At 46.1% G+C, this 23,506-nt stretch overlaps 2 protein-coding genes across 8 annotated transcripts in view; both read left to right on the forward strand.

The window, feature by feature from the left end:
* Positions 1 to 22,224, forward strand: part of Mi-2 (chromodomain-helicase-DNA-binding protein Mi-2 homolog) — a 76,860-nt gene extending 54,636 nt beyond the window's left edge. For 5 of the 7 annotated variants that reach the window (XM_075685335.1, XM_075685337.1, XM_075685338.1 and 2 more), the window contains exons 24-33: positions 1,196 to 1,287; positions 2,920 to 3,106; positions 4,364 to 4,546; positions 5,193 to 5,403; positions 6,667 to 7,297; positions 10,858 to 10,952; positions 11,876 to 12,235; positions 14,909 to 14,983; positions 16,619 to 16,713; positions 20,816 to 22,224. In XM_075685335.1, coding sequence (XP_075541450.1) covers positions 1,196 to 1,287; positions 2,920 to 3,106; positions 4,364 to 4,546; positions 5,193 to 5,403; positions 6,667 to 7,297; positions 10,858 to 10,952; positions 11,876 to 12,235; positions 14,909 to 14,983; positions 16,619 to 16,689 — 1,905 coding nt within the window. In that variant the 3' untranslated portion in view covers positions 16,690 to 16,713; positions 20,816 to 22,224. The remainder of the gene's footprint in view (positions 1 to 1,195; positions 1,288 to 2,919; positions 3,107 to 4,363; positions 4,547 to 5,192; positions 5,404 to 6,666; positions 7,298 to 10,857; positions 10,953 to 11,875; positions 12,236 to 14,908; positions 14,984 to 16,618; positions 16,714 to 20,815) is intronic. The other 2 variants (XM_075685339.1, XM_075685341.1) reach the window with 2 other exon arrangements.
* Positions 22,225 to 23,248: 1,024 nt separating this feature from the next.
* Positions 23,249 to 23,506, forward strand: part of Pgd (phosphogluconate dehydrogenase) — a 70,279-nt gene continuing 70,021 nt past the window's right edge. The window contains exon 1 of the mRNA XM_075685345.1: positions 23,249 to 23,406. Coding sequence (XP_075541460.1) covers positions 23,387 to 23,406 — 20 coding nt within the window. The 5' untranslated portion in view covers positions 23,249 to 23,386. The remainder of the gene's footprint in view (positions 23,407 to 23,506) is intronic.

Raw genomic sequence — 23,506 nt, forward strand, 5'->3', positions numbered from 1 at the left:
CTTCTCGCTCCACATACTGCGTACGACAGCAGAACTTGGCTGAGATGTTCACAACAGCGTATGCTATCCGCGGACTATGTTATTTCACCAAGCCCGAGGGGTGGTTCAGGGCCCTTTTAATATGTCTTAAACTGGTGTCATTGGGAGAATTCGTTGCAAATGCCTTGTGAACTCACCATCTGCTTCTCGTAAACTGCAATATATGTAGCACACTAATGAGTTAAAACTTAGTTATTAAATTTTTTTGATTACTTAGTTATGTACATATTTTGATTTCTCATGCAAATAACTTGTGCCCCTTCGAGTAATCCAGCTCAACAGCTGAAATCGCGCTATCTGCACAGGTGATTTTTGAAAATTCTATATAGTCTAAAAAAAAAAAAGAAGGCCTTGTGGTACAAGAGTAGGTGAGTAAGGGAAACCTCAACCTGGAGCCAAGGTTCTGACAAGGGGACTTGCCTAACACAAAAATGCACTTGTTCGAACATTAATGCAGCCCACTGTTTATTTCTCACTGTTGTTCACCTGCAATTGATCACTTTGTGCCCATCTCGCTGTGAACCTTTGTTCTGTAAGTAGCCTATGGAGCAAGGGTTTCCTGCAAAGGGAGTGCTATGGGATATTAGGGCCACAACAATTTTCCATATTTCATCACTTCATTAGAACTGTTGTCCATCACGGCTGGTTCATGGTTGCATGTAATGTCACTGTCTGCTTAGAGGAAAAAAGAAAGGAAATATATATGTATTATCTACGTGTTGCCTTGTATGAGTTAGCTGTAAATGAAAACCGTACCCCTCACACCCCCCCCCCCCCCCCCCCAGTTCCTACTCCCAGGAATGGAAAGTCGAAAATTGATTCGTAAAACCGTTCTCTAGCACGTTGCAAAGTAATGGGGCTTGGCCAGGACCACAGAAAAATTCGTATCATCCAGAAATTCGTATTAGCTGTGATCGTATCATCGAGATTCCACTGTACCATAAGTGGCAGTGACATCTGTGAGCAGCTCTTATGTCGCGCTGTGTAGTGATGAGCTTGGTCATGTTCAGCCTTTGAAGCTAGCTGGCCACTTAAGGTATATGTTCCACACTTTCATGGGAGTGAATATTATTTTTCTTAATATTTTTGGCATTATGCATACCTTCAAGGCTCCCCTGGTGCATGCTTGGAGCTAAGCCATGCTTCTCTCTTGCAGGTCCTTGGGTTCAATGCTCGACAGAGGAAGGCATTCTTGAACGCTATTATGAGATATGGCATGCCTCCCCAGGATGCTTTTAACTCTCAATGGTGAGTTAATAATGGTTGAACGTACTAAAGGCTGGTATCGTAGAGTTCCGTTTATTTGACCCTGACAGGACTGATGAAATTGATTGAAATATCCGTCTGGTCAAATTAAACAGGATAAAGAAACACCAGAAAACACAGCTGATTCATTTGGCAGTACTATTTGCCCTATTTTAATGTGCCCCCGAATCAAATGTGCACCCATGTTCTATGTATCCAAAGTATAAAGCTAACATATAAATGACATTAAAGCTCCTAAACGAAGCAGAAATGTAACACACGTCTGATTTCTTTTAGCAAGAAAAATAGACAAGTGTTGCAAAATGGCGGCTTCTTTTCTGAAGTCAGCTTCACCGCAAGGCAGTTGTGTGATGCGGTAAAACAGACGAATGCCATAAAGGCGGTTTCGGTTTCGTGCCCAAGTACACTGAGGCAATTCTCGGGCCAATTTTCCTGAAAAAAAAAAAGTCATATGTTAAAATTTCTAAATACTAGACATTGCGAGCTACTGTTATCGCTTGAAAATTTTCCTAGTGCAGCCCGAAAATAGGCATTTTTGACAGGAGATGACATGTTCAATGCATTACTGACCCCTAAGGTCTGCCAAGACAGATGCTGCAACTAGAGGGATCTCTGTTGGGTTCACCATGGGGGTCAGGTGCGGGCACACTGACTGGTCAAGTGTGAATTATCCAGCAAAGGCCAATTTCGGGAACAAAATGAAGAAAATTTGGGCCCATAGAAATTCACGGGCGCCGGTCAGGACCTTTGGTCCAGATCCAATTAGCCGGAGTTGAACTCGGCAGGATCTAACTGCAGTGACAGCTACTGCAGCATCGTTCTTTGTTCATGCTTCATCCGGTTTACTCGTCTTTTGTTGCTGACACAGATCTATATTGCATGAAGCAGCCAATGATTATATTAGTTATATGATAGCAGAAGCAGGTAGCCTTTCACTGCTGTAATATTATGTGCAAGTTTTACACATGACACTGGTCCACATGGTTGGTATTTTGCAAGGAGTTTGTGTTGTGACGATAGGCTCACTGTCTGTCATGTTGTTTCAAGTTATAAGGAGGGGCAAGAGAAGGAATGGCAGCCAGGTAGTTGTGTTTCGTAGCTCAGTCCTCACCAAATGCTTTCCGTAGCAATGATGATCGTCTAACAATGCAATAGGATGTTTCAGAAGAAAGCAACAAGTGCTTGGATGCTGTGTTTAGAGTCCAACAAATGACTGTTGTCGGACTCCACATTAGCCACTTCATGGCACTGTAAATAAAGTTTTCAACGAATCTAAGCCTTATTGTTTCCTTGTTCCTTTTAAAAATATGCGTTTGGACCCTAGTCTGAGTAGACCTTGTCGTTATGTACTACACCTCTTTTCTTTGTCCATGTCATGACCCATCCTTTCCCAGTTCCCCTTGCACCAGCGTAATGTAGCTGGCTGGAGGAACGCACCTCAGGTTGACCTTTCTGCCTGTGTTATCATTAAACCTTCTTCTTTCTTGTGAAACTTGTCCCCTTATTGGTCACCATGATTAAAAACCAGCTGGCTGACTAACAAATCCTAACTGTTGGCCTAACCACTTGCACATGGTCACACAAGAGGTCGCCCTTTATTCACTCCCTGCCCAGGCTGGTAAGAGACCTGCGTGGCAAGTCCGAGAAGAACTTCAAGGCGTACGTGTCGTTGTTCATGCGGCACTTGTGTGAACCTGGTGTTGACAACGCAGAGACATTTGCTGACGGCGTCCCTCGGGAAGGGTTGAGCAGGCAGCACGTGCTGACACGGATTGGGGTCATGAGCCTCATCCGCAAAAAGGTGTGTGAGCTGTGGACTTTGCATCCATCTTTGCTCAGCTGCCTACCCCCCAAAAGTAAAGTGCCTAGCAGGAATGCCCCTTGTTTGTGGTCTGGAGTGCATACATGAAAACAGCTCTGCCTTGCTTTATAATGCTGTATGGCGTAGCTGTTGTTGATGTGCATGTCTGTTTTGCCTCTTCATCTTGCACTTCAAATTTGATCCTCCGTGGTTTTGCAAAAAGTGGGAAATGCTAGTACATAACTTGCACATTGCATTGTTTAGAAGCTTTCGTGAATGTTTTATTTGCGTTGAAGAAGAATGAGCTGATGCATTCCTCTGCAAGAAGCGACGCTTGTCATCGCGAAATGCTGTAGCTGTGTTTCTATGGTTACATGTGCAGTTAAACCTTGACATAACAAACTTCAATATAACGAATATCTCTATATAATGAAGTATTTACCTTTCTATAACTTCTTGTCCGTAGAACATCATGTATTTTGAACCTCAGTGTAACAAAGTGTGTTTAATACCCAGTTATCCACCTTTATACATGGAAGGGAGTTGGGGGCAGGTTGGCAGGCATCTCCTTCTTCAAAGCTGCCGTGGTTGCGCATGGCTGTCAGGTGGCTGAGCACATAGGCAGCCCGCACGCCCTGTTATGGATGTCTGCTGTGTGTGCGAAGACTGGGCGAGCTGAGAGAGTGTGGCATCGTGAGCTGTCTTCCTGGGGTTCTGAAAGCTCGAGGTTGCATAATCTTGAGTTTGGAGATGTGTCGAAGCGAGAGGCAGACTACCCACTGCCGTCGCTCTTCATTACAGCATTGTCCCACTGCAGCAGCAACACTATTAGCTGCGGGGATAAAATGGACGCAAAAGCGTTACTTGCTTGAAAACCGTTTCTTTCGTTGCAGACACAAATTAAACAAAATGAATTTTTTGCTAATCCAAATTCGTTTGACTCCAGTAGCGCAATAATTTGGGAAATCTTGCGACCCCTTCCATTTGAGAAAAATCCATCAGCAACTGTACCTATCTGCATAAAAGATCGACTTTTAATACAACGAAATTGCGATGAAGTAAATTGCCTCTTTTACTGACTTCGTTATATAGATAGTTGAACAGAACTCGCTCTGTTTGGAATTTAGTTTTGATTATTTTGTTCAGCTGATAAATTTCCATGCTGCAATCCTTGGATGCACTATACTTGGCATCTGACTGGGTCTTGACTATTATCCCTTACCGTTAATTTGTGCCAAATGTTGTCTTTATGCATAGGTGCAAGAGTTTGAGCACATCAATGGCAGCTACAGCATCTTGCCTGAGGAACTTGGCTTGGATAAAAAGAACTCTGAGGCAGCGCCTGACGGAGCGGCCTCTTCTGAGGACAAGGACAAGAAGCCATCTGTAGATGAGAACAAGGACAAGGATGCAGCGCCCAAGGACAAGGAAGGCTCTGAGGTGCTTTTCCCCATCTTCGTATATGTTTCATTGCACGATGAACCAAGTGTAAAAAGTGACTTTTAGAGTTTGTTCTTGCGTACCTTTACCGAAGGTGAGCTCACCTCGTCTTTATAGACTTTCTTTGTTTATGAAATCTCCTACAGCGTAGCTGCATGCATTGTTTGGTGGGGCCTTTTTCACAGGACTGTCTGTAATTACCTGACCTGAGAAATTTTTACGAAGCCTTATTTGTTTTAATTTCTCAAGCTCAGAGTCATGCAGAAAAGAGCATATGAACCTAGACCCAAGACAAGGTGCTTTTCTAATCTGTGTCCTGTTGCTTCAGTGTGCCAAAAAAAAAATCAGGTTGTCGAGTTCTAAATATCTGTGTGCCTGTGTTTGAATAGGAATGCTTGCTTGCAACACTCTCGCTAGCACATACTCGCACAGCGACGCCGGTGAGGAATGGTCGGTAAGGAGTCTGCTTGTAATAGCTTCACAAAGATAGCCATTTGGGAAATAATAGAGCATGCTTACGAGAGGCTTGCACATTTGGCATCATTGCTGCTTGTATTATTAATTGATGATAAAATGCAAGGCTTGTGATCAAAGTGATAAAACCTAAGTTTCAGAATTATTATTATTATTTTTTTTTACTTCACAGGCTTCAACACCCACGACGTCAACAGAGGATGGGGACAAGGCCAAAGAAGCAGCAAGCAAGGAGCCGTCGTCCTCTGCAAGCGACACAAAAATGGAGTCCGAGGGTTTGGGGTCATCAGAGTCAAAGTCGCAGGAAAGCAAAGCTGAAAGCGAGACCAAGAAGGATGAAGAGGCAGCAGCATCAACAGCGACCAAGGACAACAATGAAGTCGGTAAGTTGTTGGCCACTCTACCAGCGTTACCAATGCCGGGGTGACTCAGGGGAGAGATGTGGCATTCTGATGCTGAGCAGAGGTTCGTTTCTCAGCAGTGATTGATGCACTCCAGTGTTGGCAATTTACCAAGACAGCATCAGCAGTCTTCTTTACAGTGCTTGGTGCCGTGTGGTATTCTCAGGCACTGGATGGGGGCTTTTTCTTCATTTCCTTTGCATTGTAAGGGGCTTCAGAATGTGACGGGACATATCACCGTCTAAACAGCGAGACTACAAGCAAATAAGAGAGATGTGTCACCACTAAGTAGAGTGTCTAGTTACTACAAGACGCTGTTCTAGTGCCCGGGGGCCATATTCACGGCTGATAGCTTTCAGGTATATACAGTTAAACATCGATATAACGAACTTCAGTATAATGAAATTCACGATATTACAAAGCATTCAACTTTTTGTAACCTCTTGTCCGTTGAACACCATGTACTGTATTTGCTCCAATCTAAAATGCACTTTTTTTCCGATTCAATGGGTCCAAAAATTACATGCACTTTAGAATCGAGTATGACCCTAAATCTGCGTTACCATATTGCCATTGGCATTTCAAAATGGCCGCCTCATACATGCTTCGAGCCTGGCTGCCATAGCTTCCTCCTTGTGCTGTAGCTTAGGTTAGTCCACTGTCTGTCTTCCCATTTTCTGCGTTTGCTCTATCAGAATGGAAGTGCCGACTGCGAAGACACACAGTTCATCACGATGCCGCAATTAAAAGGAAAGTGATCGCATGTGCGGAGACGGATGGAAATCGGGCCGCATTTGTAGCTCCGTCCATGTAAGAAGACTCCATTGGCAACTGTATTTTTTGCATAAAAGGTCAAATTAGTGTAACGAAATTTTGATAAAGTAACGAAGCGGATTGCCGATTGCACACAAGTACAGTAGTGCGGGACAAATCAGTGTCAGTGAGTGGCAGCATTTTTGGCACAGTGCCGAGCGTGCTGTTTCAGCATAGTGCCAGGAATGCTGTGTCCTGTGGATACCAATCCATTCGATGCAAGTCACATGTGTGAAAGTGTCCCGAGAATAACACCCCTAGGCCCTAGTGCTTCATTGTCTTATCAAGTGCCGTGTCGAGTAGCCTGTGTGAAAGATAACGGAAATACAATTATGTCCCAACTCGTGTGCACACCAGTGATGGAGGAAAGGAAGAGTGCAAAAATGAAATGATCATTGGAGTTAACGGTGCGGCTGTTTCGTTTCTACGCAGTGGTGAAGAAGGAACCAGTGGAAGAGACTGTGCCAGAGGCCAAGGCTGCCGCCGCCACCACATCCAAAGCAGAAGAAGGGGAGAGTGGGAAGCAGGCTTCCAAGTCGGCCGAAGACGAAAAGAAGCCCGCTGCCGCTGCAGCCGATGAGAAGAAGTCTGTGGATGGCAGCGGCAATGGCGAGCGCAGCGGTGCTGCAACGCCCGCGCCGAGCACAGCAGCGACACCGAAGCCCATCGTGCCGCTGAGCAAGCGCAAGTTCATGTTCAACATCGCCGATGGCGGCTTCACGGAGCTGCACACTCTGTGGCAGAACGAGGAACGGGCAGCCGTGCCGGGTCGCGAGTACGAGATCTGGCACCGGCGGCACGACTACTGGCTGCTGGCGGGCATTGTGAAGCACGGCTATGGCCGCTGGCAGGACATCCAGAACGACGTGGCCTTCAGCATCATCAACGAGCCCTTCAAGATGGACGTGGGCAAGGGAAACTTTCTCGAGATTAAGAACAAGTTCCTGGCCAGGAGGTTCAAGCTGCTGGAGCAGGCCCTGGTGATTGAGGAGCAGCTGCGCCGTGCGGCCTACCTCAACCTCACGCAGGACCCAAACCATCCGGCCATGGCGCTCAACACCAGGTGGGGTGACCAAGTTTGGGCTGATTGCAGTAAACCGATGTCACGTTGAGTTTCATTAGGGAGCTTCAGAAGTAGCGTCCCCAAATGGCCTTGCATACCCAAAAATTTGTGCATCTGACTGATAGCGTTGCCTAATTCTGGGCTCCGTATTTCTAAATCACCCTAGTTGGTGGTATTAAGACACCACTGCTGCAAAGGACACAAGTAGTACCGTAAAAAACGGACTATAGGTCGGACCGGTATATAGGTCGATCCCCCAACTAAGGAATTCTAAAAATGAAAAAGATCTTTTTCAATAGCAAAAGTACCGAAAGACACCCTTACCTTGAAACAAATGCGACTCATGCACGATAGTGACAGTATTTATTTAAATGCTGCTCGCATATGCACCCGGCCAATTTTTAACAGTATCGCGCGACCATCGACCCGCGTGCTTGTCAGCACCTTATTAACGGCGCTGAGCGGCGAAACAAACGAGATACGCGCATGTGTACACATGCGCTTACTTTCGCTATTTCGCCGCTCTGTGCCGTGATGATAACGTGCTGACAAACACGTGGGTCGATGGCCGCGCAATACTGTTAAAAATTGGTCAGGTGTACAGTACACAGAAGGGCACGAAGTGCGCAAGCGCTACTCTGAATCAGAGCAACGGCTTTGATCAGAGTCGTCCGAACTAGAATCGGATGACGAGTGCTTCTCACTGCCCAGTCCAGAGGCGTGCGCGATCTCTAACGCTTTCAAACATGCGCATTTGGCAGTCACAGGCAGCGATCTTACACGCAGCTCTCAGACGAACTCCGCAACCTTATCTTCCAGTTCTGCAGTCCGCCCACGGAATGACGTTTTCTGTTGGTTTTATGCTTCTGCATCCGACAGTACCGAATGCTCTTTTCGGATACTCCAAATTCGTGCTATGCCGCGAGGTTGCTGTGGGCTTCCGTGCACTCAATCGCCTTTTTCTTGAAGGCGACGGTGAATTGCCGTCGGCTTCCACTTATTTTGAAAGAAAATGTGAAAAAGCAGCCTTTAACCAATATAACCTTGTGACAATGTAAATGCAAATTGACGGTGCCACAATGTCGCCATGCCGCGCTACTGCTGATGGCGATGGTAAAGGCGGCTCTTTACTTCATCCACCCATTGTTGCAAGACTTCCGTAGTTTTTCCGCCAATGTCCGATATATAAGATGAGGGTCAACTTTTCGCAATGGTTTTTTGAAAGAAAGTTCGACTTATATTCTGGTTTTTATGGTAGTTGGTAGTTCTTGCTAGACTGAATAGAAGCTACAAATAAGGGTATGTGGTGTATGCTTACTTTTCGTCTACTTCTTTTTTGTTTTGTTTTTGCAAGAAAAACTGCCGCAAATTCAGGGGTGCAATCATTACGCAGGTTAAATTTCTGGCGAAAAGAAAAACTTTTTTTTCATCCCGCATTTGCTGCGAGATGAAAACAATTTCACAATATTTTTTTCTTCTTGTGAGTACATTACGTGCATTGAAACAGTTTCTTCCTTATCAGTAATGAATAATATCGTTAATATCAGCAAGTTTGTGACAATAACGTAGCCATGTCCACTTTGAGGGGACAGAAACAGATGGGCGCACTTAGCTGCCAGTGAAATAGAACCACACGGTGGGCATGCTGCAGAAACTGCGGCATTTGTCTTCACTACTATTCTAATACGGCATCATCACCCAAATGATGATGCAGCATGTCCTAAGAGGATTGACGTTAAAGATATTGGGAGAGAATGTAAATACTCTATATTGTACATTAGGGGCAAAGCTTTATTTTGAATCGGATCATGAGGGTAGGCTTGGTAGGACAGTATTCTCAGGAGGACAACGGAGAACCCAGATACACATGGGACATAATGGCCAAGCTCACAGCACAATAATAAATAAATTGAACCTGCAGTTTATATAAAAGTTTAGCTAACTATTTAAAAGGCTTAACAAGATTGACTTTTCTGTTGTTCAACAAAGGTTGAAAGAAAGATGTGTGTTCACACATTCCTCCGCCTCCCTCACCCCACCTATAAAGAGAAAAAAGATAATCCACTCGCAAAATCCATAGTGCAGCTAGCCTCAACGTTCAGCTCAGGGTTGCTTTGGTCCTAGCTGTAGCAGTAAAGTATAAGCAGCTGTTGCAAGGCAGGGGTAATTGGAGACCACTCGCAAAGGCATTTGTATTGCAGTGGACCTAAATACCGTATTTATTCGCCTAATGGTCACATTTGCGTAAGGATTGCACCCCTGAATTTTGTCGTCAAAATTCGATTTTTTTTCTTTCTTGTGTAATGATTGCACCCCGAACTTGTCGCAGCGATATGTCGTGTGCCAAGTCTAGCTAATGATTATCGCGCTGGCCATCTGTCGAATGCTACGTGAACGACTCTTGAAGACATACCAAGCGGTCTGCACGCACCAGACGTTCTTAAGCAGATGCTCCATTTCATTCCTTTCACCACTTTCCGCACTTCCATGAAAAAAAAATAAGCTACAACCAAACTTACCTTGGCTTTATTATTTCTTGGCTTCATAATGGTTTTGGTCAACAACAACAACAAATGTGCCTTTCGATTTTTCTCGTCTGCACTCGTAGGCTTGCAAGAAATCGCGAGCGACGATAGTGGCCACGATTACACTGATACGTTAGCAGTGTACCCTATTCACATGCCGACGCTTGTAACAAAGCTAAGATATTCGCCCACACTTAGCAGAAACGTGCCGTATTAGGATAGAAGTGAAGACAAATGCCGCAGTTTCTGCAGCATGCCCGCCGTGTCGTTCTATTTCACTGGCAGCTAAGTGCACCCATCTGTGTCTGTTCCCTCAAAGTGGACATGGCTACCTTACTGTCAGAAACTTGCTGATATTAACGATATTGTTCATTACTGATAAGGAAGAAACTGTTTCAATGCACGTAATGTACTCACGAGAAGAAAAAAAAATTGTGAAATTGTTTTCACCGCGCAGCAAATGCGGGATGAAAAAAGATTTTCTTTTCGCCGGAAGTTTAACCTGCGTAATGATTGCACCCCTGAATTTGCGGCAGTTTTTTTGAAAAAAAAGTGCGATCATTATGCGAGTAAATACGGTAGGTTGGTGATGATGATGATGAAAGTAAAGCAGTGAGGACTACGAAATGCCTAATGTTGCTGGCTGGAAGCACAGGGTGGGGGGGGGGGGGGGAGGGCGGGGCCTGCGCCTCGAACCTGGTGATGTTGTGGTCTAATCTAGAATAAATAATAAAATACTAATGGATGCAGGTTGGAAAGCTTGCTTGACTGTTGAGTGTTGCTATGGCCTGAACACGAGGTCGCGGGATCGAATCCCGGCCGCGGCGGCCGCATTTCGATGGGGGCGAAATGCAAAAACACCCGTGTGCTTAGATTTAGGTGCACGTTAAAGAACCCCAGGTGGTCAAAATTTCCGGAGTCCTCCACTACGGCGTGCCTCATAATCAGAAAGTGGTTTTGGCACGTAAAACCCCAAATATTATATTATTATTATGTTGCTATGGCCTCTTGCCGAGTTCATGCTTTTGTGCCCAGGTTTGCGGAGCTCGAGTGCCTTGCGGAATCGCACCAGCACTTGTCGAAAGAGTCCCTTGCAGGGAACAAGCCGGCAAATGCTGTCCTCCATAAGGGTGAGTGCACTGAACTTGTTGCTTTCTCCTTGACTGGCATTCCTCACTCTCTGACGTGGCAGTTTTTCTTTACTGCGCCAGCCGGCGAGCCATTTTGGCTCGTCGCGCCATATGCCATATGCCATGGCCGATGAACGACCTTGAGCCATCGCTGCTCGCTCCACCAGATGTGCTCCACTGGGGTAAAGGGAGAGGAGGTGTCGCCTTGCGGGGGTGTATATATGTATATATGTGCTTTGCCTCAGTGTATTTAGTCGTTATGGAGAGTGCGAAAGAGACGCAACAACGACAGAACGAAGCGAGAAAGAGACAACGCGCTCAAGAGACGTCAGAAGAAAGCGCCGCACGACTAGAAAAGCGTCGTAACAAAGATGCGGCTAGAAGAAGTCGTGCCATGTCCCGGAGTGACTCTTCAACTGCAGAAGAGACTGCTTTTGCAGCTCTTGCTTTCACAATTCAACTAGGTTTAACCAGAGCTAAACCACATGCAATTTTTATTGCATAGATTCTCTCCAAAGCTCTTGAGAATGCCTTTGTTAGTATTTGTATTCAAGCATTCACACTAAAATGGTATAGCGTGCACAAGTGTAATAAATCTTATCGGTTATGCTGTTTCACCATTATCACTTGTAATAAGAAATGTGGCGCTGACCTATGCAGTCGGACATTATTGACCTTCGAAGATGTGTGATCTGAATCATACGTAACGAACACAGGTTTAACAAAGTAAATCTAAAATGTTTCTTGCCAATATAAGCATGTAACAAACATGTGCCTATGGTGAATAATGAAGACATCTTTGTGTTGGATGTGACTTCGTTACAGTGAGGTTCAATTGTAGTTTCCGCTCAATGACGCAAGTGAAGTGACCGCTGTTGGAATTGGTTCATGCCCTCATCTGGCGCCCTGTCGTGCTCTCCCAGTGCTGAACCAGCTGGAGGAGCTGCTGAGCGACATGAAGTCGGATGTGAGCCGGCTGCCTGCCACGCTGGCCCGCATACCGCCAGTAGCCCAGCGGCTGCAGATGTCCGAGCGGGGCATCTTGTCGCGGTTGGCGGGCCAGCCATCGGGGCAGGCAACGCCCCTGGCGGCAGCCATGGGACCCCACGCTGCCGTGATGCCCTCACAGGCCGCCGTCGCTGCCGCTGCAGCGGCCGCCGCCGGCGCACCCCCTCCACCGCCGGGATCTGCCGGACCCTCCTCCGCCGCTGCCGCGGCTGCGGCCGCCGCAGCGGCGGCCGCCGCCGCTTTCTCGAGCCAGTCGGCCCTCGCCCAGGCCTCAGGTCAGACTGCCTCGCCTGACGCTGGCGGCAACAGCAGCCCGTCCTCCTCTTCTTCCTCCTCCTCCTCCTCCTCCTCCTCACCTACCTCTGCCGAGCCGTGATGGTGCTTGTGCTGCCTGTTTTCCAACCACCTCTGTCTCCACTGCCAGAAGCAGCCACCTCCTCCTCTTGCTTGTCCTTCACATTGAGGAGCAATGACTGTGCTACTCAATATTGCCTCTGCCTGTGCTTTATTTCCTCGCGTACATTTTTGCCTGGACATCTTTCTAGACTCTTTTTTTTTCCCTTCTCCTGCAACAGCCCTTCTTACTTGCGAGCTGTGAATGCACTTCCCATGCTGCCTCAGCCTGATCTATCTACACTGCAACCGTCTCAAGTCCTACCTATCCGGCCCTTTTGTGTAGTGCAATGCATTTTCCTTCTGCTTGCCCTGCCTCTCTGCCTTGCTGTCTCAAACACACGTGTCACAGCCTGCTATTCCCACCTGCCTCCTCTGCACCCTGGAAAGCTCACATTGTGTCACACACACATGCACCTTGTAACAAGCTGTATGACCTGTGGGATGCTTGGATTTCATTCTTTGTTGCCGACTCTGTCAAACTTTGTTCAGTGCCTGCTCCTTTTGTGACATGTTCCTGTCCTGTCTGTAGCCAACGCCTGCAAGATTTAACGCCTACCGGTCTGCTGTTGCCACTAGGCTGAGCCACTTTGCTGAAGGCCACTTGTGGCTTTTGTGATCCAAGTGACACTTTGCGTCTTTGGCTGGTCAATTCACAGCATTCTGGTGGTAGTGCTACTAAGGTTGTGTAAGAATGCAGTTAAGCTTTGCTGCAACAATAAATATGTGGTCCGGCCCTAGTTACGACTCTCGAGTTGCCCCTATTAGGGCCTACTTATTCTTGCAGTGTGGCCCGATAGCTAGCTGTCTGGCACAAAATTTGTAGCACAGCTGGAGATCTGTTGAAATGACCAGTCGAAGTAGCCTCGGGCTTCATCAGGCAGGACATTTTGTCCTGCCTGATGGAGCTAGGACAAGCGTCTGCTGCGAACTAAGTGAGCTTGGCGCTGTTGGCATTTGCCTGTCTCCCCTCATGTCTGTGGCTTGCCTGTGCAGCGAAAGTCCTTCGCTGAGTGACGTTGTAGCACAAGATGGCACCTGTATGCTTGCTTTTCCTGGCCATCTATCCTAAACACGTGCTCGTCAACCCATTTGATGCCTTGCCATCGTGCTACCGGCTACCCGAAGCTTTTGCACGCTTGCATCTTCAGCTGCAACTGTTTTGTTTTTGTAATGTTCCGTTTGATGCTTTCCCGTCTTAGTGCACCTTAGCACATTGAATTTTGGTGTTGTTGTGCTTGTGCCAGTAATGAGGTGGCTTTCTCATTGTTTTATGTTGGGTGGCCAACTGGCATTATTTTTTTGCTTGCTTACAAACTGGGATTCTAACCTTTATGCCTCATTCACTAGTTTGCATGTCACTCAGTGGTAGTCATTTGTCATGTACACTCATGCTTGCACATTGGATTGTGTTACGATTCTTGGGGCGGCAGATCTTTAGTTTGTCTGCTTTTCCTCACATTGCTCTCCTGCGAGTCTCTGTGTTGAAGGGAATAATGTTCTTCTTTTGAAATCTCATTTTCTCACAAAAGGCCTTCGCTGTAACGGACATAACAAAGAAGGTAGCTCTAGTCCCCCACTAACCTTGCATCACGTGACCAGTGCCTCTGATGGCACAATACATAGATTGATTTTAGAAATGCTGTTGCTCATTGCATGAAGACCTATTGGAAATGCTGAGACATGTTTTGGTTTTTCCCCCCAGTATATTTGGCTTATACTTTGATGTTTTGTTGTTAATGTTTGCCATTTTCTTGTTAAAAGGAATAAATGATTTAACTCTCTAGATTTCCTCTCTAATGTTTGCTTCGCCATTTGCATTGTATGTGTTTTGACTCATGTTTTATATAACTAGTAATATATTTTTGTTAAGAAAGTGTGAGTGTTTAGCTTGATCGAGTGTACAGGGCAGTCCACTCGCAACACTATTTGTTGCTGTTATGTCCAGAGTGTGAAGCAGTGAGGTCGAGGGGAGGGAATTAGAGCACACAGCGACAACCTTGGTTGCGCAAATATTTGAAACTTTCGAATAGTGAGTAATAATAGCCGCCATTCAAACTTTCCAGTATAGTCATAATCATCCACACTCACATGGGGAGGATTGTGAAGTGGAATTTTCACTCAGAGGCGTTACCTTACAGTTGAATTGCAGATCATCTGTGGACTTGGTAAAAGCAATTCAGGAAATGCAGAGGGTGTTTTTTTTTAATAGCCAGACGGCTGCTTTGATGTAATCGTTCAGGTTTTGTGTGTCGTTCTCGCTGACGAGAATTTCTCGTTAACGCTGGTATGTATACAGCGGACTCTCTTTAAACGGAACCTCAGGAGACCAGGGAAATTGGTTGCACTTATCAGGAGTTCCATTTACTGAGAAACAAAGCTGAATGCGATTGCATGAATACAAAACCAACCAACCATGAGGACGGCGTTCAGTTTTAAGAGGCACTTCTGTTTAAGCGATTTCCGTTTATCGAGATTCCACTGTAGGTCATTTAGTGTGCATGAGTGTTGTTGCTCGCGAGGCTGAAACCGGAACTTGATGCATTTTCTCAAAGGCATCAGATACATGTTGGAGGGAGTGCAGCAGGAGAGGTGTGATGACTCCAACAGAATCTCTTCACTGCTGCGAGGTATTGTTCCGGATGTTTCAGTATGCGAGAATGTGAGCACAGTAGGACTCCCTTCACAACAGACTAGATCAAGACCAAATCGCCTGTCATGTTGGCTCGGTGGTAATGGCCATATGGAGGAGAGAAGCATAACTTGGGAGAAAGTACTGTGTGACAGTCTTGAAGCCTGGTCATAAACTAATAATGAGGAATCGTGGGAAAAGCACATGACAGCAAGCAGTTGTTTCTGTTTGCCTCGCATGGCGGCGCTGGGTTCGTCGTCTGCTGCAGTGCTCGGAAGTTGCAATGCATGGATAACCATGCAAACGCTTCGGAGCAAGCGTTGTTGCAGTGGTGACATTTCCAGGTACCGATGCCGAAATTTAAAGGTCTCAAACGCAGCAAGCAGAAAGCGAGCGGCACAGGCTGGACAAAGCGGCAGCAACCCCGATGGCCAGCAGTCATTCAAGTCTAGAATGATCCAGTCAACTTGTGGCACGCTGTTCCTTGGATTCAATGCACACTGTGTACATTTGGATAATGAAAGCAGGGAGAGTATGGCACCACGGGAGGTCGCCTTGCAAAGGCTGTCCATCTCGTGTCATGCTGCCCTGCCAAGTATTTTTTGTTTCTTTACTCCATGGTAATGTCATTCTGGTCCCGAGCACCGGGTTTCATAGGTTTGATGCGGGGTGACAGGGGGCTGCATTAAAATATGTTGGTGAGGATATGATTGATTAATTTGTGTGGTTTAATGCTCCAAGGCAACACTGGGGCTATCAGACACAGATTATAAGGACTCCAGGTTGATTTTGTCCTGCTGGGACATGCTGTCCAAATTTGTGTGGACTAGCATTTTTTTTTTCCATGTTGTCACCTCTCCCATCAAAATAAAACCGCTGCACCTGCGGATCAAACCTGCAACCTTGCGCTCGGCAGCAGTACACCACGGATACTGAACTGTTGCAGTGGATGCTTAAGAATACACGTAACTAAGGCTGATGGCAATATTTGCAGCCAAAGATGATGGCAAGGAATTGAGGCCCTTTTAAAACATGAAGCAAACAGCTTTATCAAGGAGGCCAACTTCAGAAAGATATAGGCGAGCAAATATATCCAGGGCTTGCTACTGTTTTGGACGGCAGGGCGTGAGATCTAAGATGCCCGCATGCGACAGGTCCATTTGGCACTCAAAACAAAGTGCTTTGTCGCTCTCAATTCATAGGGCATTCAAGCAGTACTTGTTCCATGGTCTTTACTTAATCCACCACAGGGACTCACTCAGTGGTTCGTCTTATGCAGCACAGGTAAGCTGTTCATGAACACTGTCGAGTTCATTCAAAGCTGATGATGCAGTCTTTCCGGCTGATGAGGAAGCAGCCATGGTCTCTTGATTATACCGCAGAATCAACTGAATGCAAGTTGGTTTTCTTTCTTTATGCATACAAATGCACCATGGTTTAGGAGAATTGTGAATTTCGGAGATGAACAGGCATTGAAAGTGCTCCTCGCATTCTTCCTGAAGGGAGTCTTACTGTGCTGCAGAAAGTTTGTTGTTGCCGAATGCGTAAAGGGAGCATTCACATTTTGAAGAATGGTGTTTGCCTTGTGGGTGTTTTTTGTGGCCACTCACTCGCACTTTCCCTCTTCCCACAGGATTTCCTAGTGGGGCAGCTGCATCGTTGATGGCAGGCAATTTCCCACACCCATTCAGGGGTCAGTACTAGTCGTACGCACGGCTAATCGAGAATGTAAGAAACGCTTCGCTCCTTCTCTTTGTTCTGCATGAGGGTTCATTGTGTCTTTTATTTATTGCTTACTTATTTTTTTCTCAAAGGGACACTAATGAGAAAAAAGATATTTGAGCTGTTTTAGTTGTACAGTGAAACCTCGTTAAACCGTTGTTGGCCAGAGCTGGGAAAAACTAGTACTAAATGGTAGTTCTGCTTTACTGAAATAGCACGAGATCGCCCACTTACCTGTCAAAAACGGAACTCGGAGAGAGTGCAATGAAAGGGGAAAAAAATCATGCAGTATTTATTTACTTTGTGCGACAAGCTTGTTATCTTCGTTCGATGCCGCGGTGGCCTAGCAGCAACGACAGCGGCCTCAAACTTGCTGAAGCCGTGAACCAACTTTTCAGCCAGCCCCCTCTTCTCAGCAAACCCTCGCATGGCAGATTCCTCGTTGGTGTTGCATATTATCCATGCACAGGCGCGGTAGCATTGCAGAAGTCGCGGGGCACCTTTTCATTGTGGAGTGCTGTTCTCGTCGCGAAGATTGCATTCACGAGGCTGACGTAATGCACAGCTTCTGCCACTGTCGGGCCTGAATCACTCGTGCTGTAGCTTTCCGTGTCATCCTTATCACAGTCGCTAGGCGACACTTCGGCAACAACAGAGGCAATGATGGCGAAAAGTCGGACCTCGTAGCCGACATCTCTTCGTGGTCGCAACAGCGCTGCCAAGCAATTTCTTCGCATTCCAAATGCCACACACTGCAATCAACAGTAGACCCATGTCACGTGCCAGCGCCGACTTTTCGCGTCATGTTCGATAGCACGAATGATATCGAATTTTTCTTCTATTCTAAGCACCCGGCGCCTTTTTTATGCGAGTTTCGGCATGACGCGAGTTCTCACCTGCACGACACCACAACGCTCTCTGGCACCGTGCTGAAGTGATGTTGATGTTGATGTGGCTTCACGAACCAACGCACAGGGCGCTTGGAGGCTGTTGTGCTGATCTCTGAGGCTTGTTGTTCTGTTGGTCCTTGGTACTACACCACGTTGGACGGTCGGTTGCAGCGGCGCGTGAATGACGATGTTCAGCGAACTTACACAGTTCCACCGCTTGGCTCGAAGGACTTGAAAGACAAAGGCCGAGCGAAACTGACGGAATGTTGCCCCTCAGGGCGACCGACCGCGGGAGTAACACGCGCTGGAGTTGAGTAGAGACCACCCGCTGAGAAGACGTCAGGGCCCGCGTCACGGCGCCATTTAGTCATGGTGTCGTTCTGCAGGCGACTACATAAAGTTGTTTCTCTCTCTCTCTCTTTGTTCTGCCGGGCCGCCCGATGGAGATGACGCACCGCCGTGTTTGCGCGACTAAAAGCGGAAACGCTACGTGTTAATCGATACGTATGCAACAAGCTGGTGCGGCTTATGCAGACACAAAACACATTATGTTCAATGGCCGCCAAGTCGGGGATTTGACTTTACGACTTTTAAAGTGAAACTACTGTTTAAGCGGGTACTGTTTAACAAGGTTTTACTGTACTATAATACCGAAACTGCCACTATTACCTTGAGATGTTTGGTAAGCCAGAAAAGACGAGCGGTGGACTGCGTAGCGTAGTTTACTGCGGCCGCTATGGGGTGCCACGACGAGCCCTTTCGGTGCCGTGACACTCGGCTTTTGGCCGGGGCTTTGCCCTCTTGGCTTCTCCACCGTGTGTACCTTCCAGAGTGCTAACAGAGATGAAAAGAGAGAGAGAGAAAGATGGATATTGGTGCAGTAGCTCCACTCATTGTTAAAGGATTTGAAATTTTTGGGGCAGGATGTTCGTGAGACGACATTCTTTAATAGTGAGGGCATTCTACGATTAGTTAGAAAATTGCTTCAGGGCCCCCTTCGAGAGTGGCGCCACTGAATTGAAGTTTATGCTCCAGCTTGCTTTGACACCACGGATTCTAATGGCAATTGCTCGGGCCCAGTTACACTTTTAGCATTGGCAAAACATATTATTGGTATTGGTATGTCCAGCTATGTCGCCAATCTGTAATGTTCCTGCATCCTGTGCTGCATTTCAAATGCGATGGTCACGCAAATTTACAGCTCCAGAAGCATGTTTACTTTTGTGCATTGCTTTGAATATGTTAAATGTACACTCACAAAAAAGTATGTCGTACCCCATCTGCAACCCAGCCTCGATACGCTGGAAGTACGAGATCGTCGGTCCTGATAATCAGGTCTCGGCATGGTCATAAGTTATTTTTTTTCTGACTTCCTACTCCCTAAAGTCACCTTCGCCGTAAGGAAGCCATGTTATGTTTAAGCATATTAAAATTGGGAAGGGGCCAATGTTACAGGACGTAGTATGTGTTTCTTAATTATACATGTACGCATGCATCGTCTCCGGTCACCGTACAAATGCCGAATGTCAGTACTAACTTTCCTGCCAGCCATTCAGAGCTGTTTCTGACGTTGCTGGGTCAATTCGGTGCCTTTCTCACTGTTAAGCTTCTCCGGCTGCTAAGTTTTCTTTCTGCGGTCTCTTGAACAATGCATTGACAGGGTTCTACTGTATGAAGAAATATATTAAAATTTGTGACATCGGACTGAAGTACCGGCATCGGTGTTACCGTGCGAAATTAAATCTGAACTTTGATCTTCATTTTCTCCTCTAATAATCAACCTATGACTGCGAAACCTACGAAATTAGGGTCTTGAAACAATGCTTTACCGGACTCAACTGATTTAGTATTTCTCTTTAGTGTTCCTTAAAGATCTGTTTGAACCATGTCTGAGTTGTTAGTGCTACAGTATATCAGTGCCTTTTGCACATAGCACATCGTGATGTGAATTGTAAAATGTGTAGGTTATAGCCATTGAATCCATCAGGCGTGTTGGAAAGGCGACGTTTCCAGCCGTTCGAAATTGCGGGTGCCTGTTGGAATTTAGTGAAATTTTGTTGTGTGCAGCTGCTGGTGGGATTTGTTGTATGATGGCTGATCGTTTTGACAAAGGTTTATTTTGTGTGTAATGGTTGACTTAGTATTTTCTTGTGATGGACAGTTTAATTGTAATTTGTATTTATCTTGCTTTTTCCTAAAATTGTGAGGAATCGGCACTTCTAATTGGCTTGTGCGTTTTGACCTTGGATTTGACAAAGCTCTCAGTTATGGGGCAGGAAACATTGGCAAGCATGATGTGCATGGTGGACCATAACAGAAGGGAAGACCTGATTTGCGTTTCAGACCATTAGATGTCCTTTGCCGGGTGACGATATTTCAGTGTATGTAAAAATACCTATGTGCTCTGATTTTGGTACACATCAGAGGGACACTATAGAGAAATATAACTTGAGCTGTATCAGTAAAGTAATGATGAAATGACAGCTGGGTGGGTTAGTATGGCGAGATGGTGAAACGGCGCAACGGACTAAGACGAAGGTTCGTCCTGTCGTTTGCTGCCCTTTGTCCTTCGCGTTGTTTCACCATGTTGGTAAATTACCCTTTTATAAAACGACAAAAAAAGCCACTTATTTCCTTTAAAGGAGGTTTTACAAGCCAGGAAAGATTTAAATTAATAAAAGAAAAAGAAAGAAAGTGGCACTGCCAGCTTTTTTGCACCAGCTCATTACGGCATCATAGATGTTGTTAGCCTGTGCTCAGGCCTAGTTACTTCTTCATCGCTGAAGGGAGACTACATTGTTTTCTGAAGGAGCCAAAAGCTGCAGTTCGAGACTTTTGAGAACTCTTCCTACACCACAACAGCCCCGATAGAAGAAAATAACTTCTGAAATCTACGACATCACACTAACGTACCAGTGCTGTGGTTCTTGCACGAAATTCAAGAAGTAGAACTTTGGGATTCATTTTCTTATCTAATAAGAACCCTTCAACACTTAATGAAAATAGAGTTTTGAAACATTATCTGTCTGTACAGTGATTAAGTGTTCCTCTCCAGTGTCCCTTTATTGGTATAGATTTGGCGCGCTCCATTACGGCATCCCTCTTTAGGCCAGATCCAGGGTTGTATCGTAAAAGTCCACCATCATTCATAATATGAAATATTGCGGGTGTGGCAGCGCCCTTACCTTGCATTGTTATTTTTTCTTGTCTTGTTGCAGAGAAGTGAGCAACAAGTGAGAGAGGACCTTGTACAGTTTGGACAACAAGAATCAATCAAGTCTCCTTTGATGACTGACAGATTCTCAGCTTTCCAGCATTCGGACCCCAAACATTTTTCATTGCCCCCCCCAACCTCATGTTTTCCCACTCAGGCACCCCCTTCCCATTTTGCAAGATTTTTCTCTTCTTCTCCCGCACAAGAAAACGGAAAGGAAAAAGGTGAAGCATCTGTAACAGCGTTAGAACGCATTGTTTATCATTTCGGGAAGGTGGCTTGAACCGGAGTGTGTGTCATTGTGGCGTATCCGCTGTCTTAAAGGAAACAATCTTTACTGCTGCTTTCGGTCCTGTTGGTTGCTTTTTTCTTTTTTTATAAAAATATGCCGTGGTGTGGGGTGTGCGGGGTCGGGGGAGGGAGTTATCGCGACATAGGCACATCTGTAAACTGCAGCTGTGTCAAAGATCGACGAGGAGTATTTTTATATCTCGGGGAGGGAGGGAGGGAGGGAGGGATTGGGGAAGGGGTCGTCGGGGCTGTTTTTTCGCTCCTTTAAGATTTAAAAAAAAAGAAAGAAGTTCTTGTTGTCCTAGCTCACCAATCGTTTTTCTTCTTCTGTGCAAGTCTTTACGCCTTGTTGGCCGCCAGAAAAGCGCGCCGTATTATTGTACTTTTCTCCTTTGCTTGTCCCCGTTCCCTGCTTCCTATGGAAAGTCAGCAGACGTGGCCAGCTTTCATCATTTTTTTTTTGTACCATAAGATAAGACACAATCGTCAGCTCAAAAGTGGTGTGGTCTACTTTATATTTTCTGGCACAATCAATGCGATTTTTGGTGCGATCACAGGGATCAGTTGCGATTGCAAAACACCGTGCCTCCGTTTACCTGAGGAAAACTGCCTCCATAACTAGCCAAACTACCGAGGCAAACTGCGAGGTTTATTGCAGTTATCTTTTGTCAGTTTAGTTTGTTGGTTGCTTGTCGGTGGGCAAAAGTTAATGGTTGGTTTAAACAGCACAGCATAGACCACTGAAGCTTTTCGAGCGTTTTTATCATTTGCGGGCAGCGTCGCTGCTGCTAAGATTTCCAGCGACGTTGTTTCGATACTCATTGCCCATAAAATTTTGCATTGAAAGTATTTCTTCCCTAAGCTCATAGAAAACACCTCTCATCCTGGTAATGAAAATTTAATGGATATGCGCTGCCCCATCCTTATTTTGCTGTGACCATACTGGATTTCGTCAAACCTGTTTTGCTTGCAATTTCATTCACGGCTTCTTTACTGTGCCAGCATAGATATGAGCCTCCTATAGGTGTGCAGGTGTTTCATGTGCAAAAATTTGGTTTGGTACCTGTAGTGGCCATTCTTTCGTGTATAGTCGTCAAAAAATAAAATCATCATTTCTATGAACTGCGTTTCCCTTGACCTTTCTTGGAAGCTCCCAAAATGGCTGCGGCCATTGGGGTTGGCAAGCTTTCATTCTGGGCAACGGGCGGAGGGAGGGGGGTGGGGATTGGGGGGTGAGGGGTAGAGGTGAAAACTCCACAAGAATTTTCGCGCTGGACATTGGTATGGGGGTTTAAGTATTTGCTATAAGGGTGGTACAGCTTCAGTTGTGGAGAGGATTATACAGGACACTTCGCGATATGGGTGGATGGCATTCTTAAAAGGTAAGAATTACTGACGCTTCCGAGCAGTATACCTGATGCGAGCAGGCTCGAGTAACGCCGACACTCGCAATACATAAAGAAATGTAATTTGTTAGACGCTTAGGTATAAATGCCTTGGAAACATGTCAGCACTGAGATTTCTTTCCTCGATTCTCGCATTTATATAAAAAAAATTATATAAAAAATTCTTATTGAGCTAGTTGGCGCGTGATTGCCGAAATATTCGCACAAAACAGATTGCAGGCTGGCCCCTGGCGCGAAACGCTTCAGTCTATACACAGTCTCGTACCTGAATCCCGCCCAACTTGAGCTCGGCGTACTGTTGTAACCGTTTGTGGTTTTCTCTGAATAAAACTCTCCCACTCTCTCTTCGAAATGACCAAAGTAAACGCGTCTGTTTAAGTTTGCCGGCTGCTAAGTCGCTAGGTACAAAGAGAAGGAAAGGAAAAGCCATAGCACGGAAAACAATGCTCACTAATTGGTGCAAATGCCGCGTTCAGGAGCTGCCTTGCCAGATTAATGGCGCCACCGCCGCTAGTATTGCTCGATGTCCGCCGTACGTGAGAAGTAAATTGATGTAGATTGTAACAGAATGAACAGAACGTAGCCGCATGGAAAAAAATCGCCTATGTCGAGGCGGGCGAGATGAGCGAGCCAGCGACGAAACAGTTTCGGTTACGGAAACCAAGCGCGCATGCGCAATCACTCCCCTCCTCCTGCTTGACGTCATATCCTGTCGACAAAATATAAAACAACACTTCCTGTCCCGTGCGAAATCTTGATTCTCTCGTTTCTCCCTTCGCCGCACTTGGACGGAGAGCTACGGTGGCAGGTCGTGTGTTTTCCCCCTTCACCAAGTCTTCACTACTCGAATAACTCCTTCCTCCGACGACCCCCAAAATATGAGCTGCCAAAAAGCAAAGTAAGTGCGCGAATTTCGTTCTCGGCGTGCCAGCTTCGCGGTCGCCGAGCCGGCGTCGCGTCAAAAGTACGCACGTTTCGGTGTGTGCGTGTGGATCGCG

This window comes from Dermacentor variabilis, chromosome 3, assembly GCF_050947875.1.
Source record: "Dermacentor variabilis isolate Ectoservices chromosome 3, ASM5094787v1, whole genome shotgun sequence".
NCBI classification, from domain to species: domain Eukaryota; kingdom Metazoa; phylum Arthropoda; class Arachnida; order Ixodida; family Ixodidae; genus Dermacentor; species Dermacentor variabilis.